General features: G+C 40.4%; 1 protein-coding gene across 2 annotated transcripts in view; it reads right to left on the minus strand.

The window, feature by feature from the left end:
- The window catches only part of LOC122760770 (UV-stimulated scaffold protein A-like), an 8066-nt gene extending 6921 nt beyond the window's left edge, over positions 1-1145 (minus strand). For both annotated transcript variants that reach the window (XM_044015952.1, XM_044015951.1), the window contains exon 1: positions 864-1145. In XM_044015952.1, the coding sequence (XP_043871887.1) occupies positions 864-1117 (254 nt within the window). In that variant the 5' untranslated portion in view covers positions 1118-1145. The remainder of the gene's footprint in view (positions 1-863) is intronic.
- Positions 1146-3523: the final 2378 nt, after the last annotated feature.

Consider the following 3523-nt stretch of genomic DNA (forward strand, 5'->3'; position numbering starts at 1 on the left):
CAATACTTACATTTCAAAAATGTATGCGATCACATTGGCAGTTGCTGTGGATGAAATTGAGCAGATTCAAATAATTAGGTTGGCCATTAGAGGCTTTAGAGAAGCTGTTACCAGACTAAAGTCATCACTAAATTCACTTTGTTCTTAAGAAAGGAGAAAAACACTGACAACTTTCATCTTATCTTCAAATTTACCAGCATGTTGGATAGAAATCAAATAATCTATAGGGCTGCAACTGTCCATTATTACTTTGATTGATCAAGTAACCGTTTGGTCCAGAAAATGTCTTCTTTTCTCCACAAACAAAAATGAAAATAACTTTGAATGATTTCTTTGTTAAAAGAAAGCGGAATATTTTAAGAAGCAATTCATCTCGTAATCAATTCATATCGATGAATCGTCGCCGTATATCCAGCCGGACGTTCTGAGGGTTCCTCATATTTACAGCACATGTCTGCAGTTCCCAGCTGTACATGTGTGAGGAAAGAACAACAGCCTCTGATCATGTGACACATGTCTGGCTCTGGTTCATGATCCTTTATGATCATCTGTCAAAGAGGTGACTCTTTAAAAAGTGCAGGAGACGGGAGATTCTTTTCTGCTTCTCAGCACGTCTCAGTTCCGCTTCATTAACTTCTGAACCTATAAAAGTTTACATCACTCTGACCTTTAACATTAGGAGTTTGCCTTTACTCTTAACAGCAATATGTTCATTTAAATGTCTATCATCATGTTTATAATGTGAATTACAATAGCTGTGGCATTTATTGTACAGTCTACTATTTACATGACATTATCTTATTAAAAGTGAATTTCCTTATATAGGTATAATGAGATATATGAGTGTTCACAGTGTTTATCACCTGGGCTCCACAGGACTGGGATGCTTCTGTTTGAGGACACGCAGCGTGGCGGCCGCACAGGTTGGATCCTGCTCCTCATCTCTGAGTCGCTTCATGTGCCTGGAGGAGGAGGAGGAGGAGGAGGAGGCTTGAGGAGGAGGAGCTGCAGGTCTCTTTGCAGGAGGTTTTCTTATGACAGGTGCTGTTGAGGTGGAAGGAGTGGGATCCAAACCTGCCGACACAGACATGAGGAGCGTGAGATCAAACACCCTCATGACTGATATTAAACCATGAAACTAATTTGTTTCCTAAGAAGAAAATGTGTGATCTGAAGTCTGAAGTGAAGCAAATGTTGAGATAACACTTCAGAACCCATGTATGACCAAACCTGTGGAGCTGTTTGGAGTTGAGCAGAGTCCTTCCCTTTATCCCTGCTGGCAGCTGCTGATCTTGATGAACTGCTTCAGTTAGTGCTCGATGCCACCAATTTAGGAGGTGGAAGTGTACTATTACAGACTGTCTCCTGGAATCTCTACTGATTCCACAGTTGAGACTTTGCCTCGTGGTTTATGTCTGCACTTTCCTGTGTAACCAGTAACTGTGTGTGTGGCCTGTGGTGAACACACAGGAGCCTGTCAGGACCCAACACAACCACAGTTCTGACAACTGAAAACATGCAAGTTTTTCATTTTAATGCAAATAAATAAATGCAGTATACCCATGTGTGTGTGTGTGTGTGTTCTTGTATGGGTATGTTTGTGAGGACACGACTGATCCTCACAACTTTAAAGGGCTTTTTATGGGTTAAGACTTGGTTTTAGGGGAGAATAAGGTTGAGTTTAGCAGTTAGTTGTGATGTTTAAGGTTAGGGTAAGGTGCTGGTGAATGCATTATGTCTACTGACCTGATCAGTAGTCCTCATGGAGACCAAAACCTGGTCGAAAGGAGGCAGAACATTTCTGAGGAACTGGTTAAGTTTAGGGCTAAGATTGGATGACCACTGTGGTCAAGTTAAGGTTAGGGAAGGCTTTGTTAGGCTGTCCAAATCAAAGGAGGTCAATGTGTGTGTGTGCAGGTGAGATCAGAGTGAGCTGTCAACATGATGATCTCACACATAATCAGCTTCACACATTCAGTACCAGCACACTGTTCTTCATGAATAAAAGTCTTGTTCAGAGGTCTGACAAAGTCACAGAGAGTTTCAAGGAAGGCTGGATTCCAAAACAGACACATTTGTTAAAGATTGTGTTGACTTTTACGGTAAATATGATATACTGTTGTCACGGAGACCGAGAAAGCGTAAAAAAAACAAGCACAATTGTCAGGTTTTACTGCTGATGGACCAAACCTGTGAATCAGAGAGAGTCCTTTGTCTATTTTACTCTAAACTTTTAACTTTTATACTGTACATGTTCACGTGTTAGTCTGAGTTTGTTATTCTAAATCACAGACTAACACATTCAGGTAATGCAAATTTGAACCTTCAGTGAGACCTGGACGTGGTTTTTATTTACTGTCAGCAGTCACATGACAGCTCCTCTCCTCCCTCTGTTCTCCCTTCTTCTCTGTATGGATGGTAAACACAGAGTCTGTCTGCTGCTCTTGATTCCATGGAAGGAGTTTTTGTGTGTTGTTTTATTTATTTATTTATCTGTGGAGCTTTTCAAGTAAAGCAACAGAGACTAAGGAGGGAGAGCTAAGGGGAGAGAGAGTACAGCGAGAGGAAAGGTGGAAAGAGGAATTGATTTTCTTGGGTTAAGGAGGGCCTGTAATTAAAATGTTAATTTGAGAAAGAGAGAGATAGTGTCCTGACAGCAGAAAGAGAGGGATAAGACTACTGATAATCAGAATGACGGAACAGGACAGAGGGAATGAAAGAGGAGAGAGGGGAAGGGAGGCACATCCACAGAACACCACAGTCACTGATTCCTCCAAGCTTCTGCTCCTGTCTGTTTCTAATGAATGCTGCTAATCTGCTGTTCACCACATCACAGAGGGTTAGTAATGGATTCTGGGTAATCAAGATCGTTTTTTTTTTTAAAACATTTACTGTCACGTGACAACGGTTGTAGTTTGTCAGCTGACTCTCACCAACACAGAGAAACACACCGACGTCATGTGACTCGAAAGGCTCCTCCCCACGTTCTACTAAAAACTTCAACAACAACAACAAATGCATTTTATCTCATATTAAGCTGCACAAACTAGAAAATCTGTGAATACTGTGAAAGATTCAAGGTTTTCTATGGAGAAACTTACATGAGAATATAAAATGTGTGGAGTGTTATTATAAAAGTGTTATTTTGCACTCGTGTTTTACTTCCAGATGAGGTTTCTAGATAGAGTTTGTTCATTCCTCAGCTACAGTGAAATAAACAGCTGCGTCCCACTTGAAAAGATCATCACGTGACTCTTTTCTGAAGATCTGACGTTGATTAGTTGTCTGAATAAACCGGGATTATTTACATTGCCTCTTGTACTGTTGTATTTATTCATATATCTGTATACTATTTTGTAGTATTACCTCCTCCTTGAGTTTGGCCTCAGTGTTTGTATGCAGGTGAGACAGCGGAGGGATGTGGAGCCATGTTTATGTATTTTCTGTGCTGTGTCTCGTTAAAATGGAAAATAGAAAATAAAACATTCCAAACAATAAAAGTCAAAATAATAATTGGTTTGCT

Source organism: Solea senegalensis, unplaced genomic scaffold, assembly GCF_019176455.1.
Source record: "Solea senegalensis isolate Sse05_10M unplaced genomic scaffold, IFAPA_SoseM_1 scf7180000014045, whole genome shotgun sequence".
Classification (NCBI taxonomy): Eukaryota; Metazoa; Chordata; class Actinopteri; order Pleuronectiformes; family Soleidae; genus Solea; species Solea senegalensis.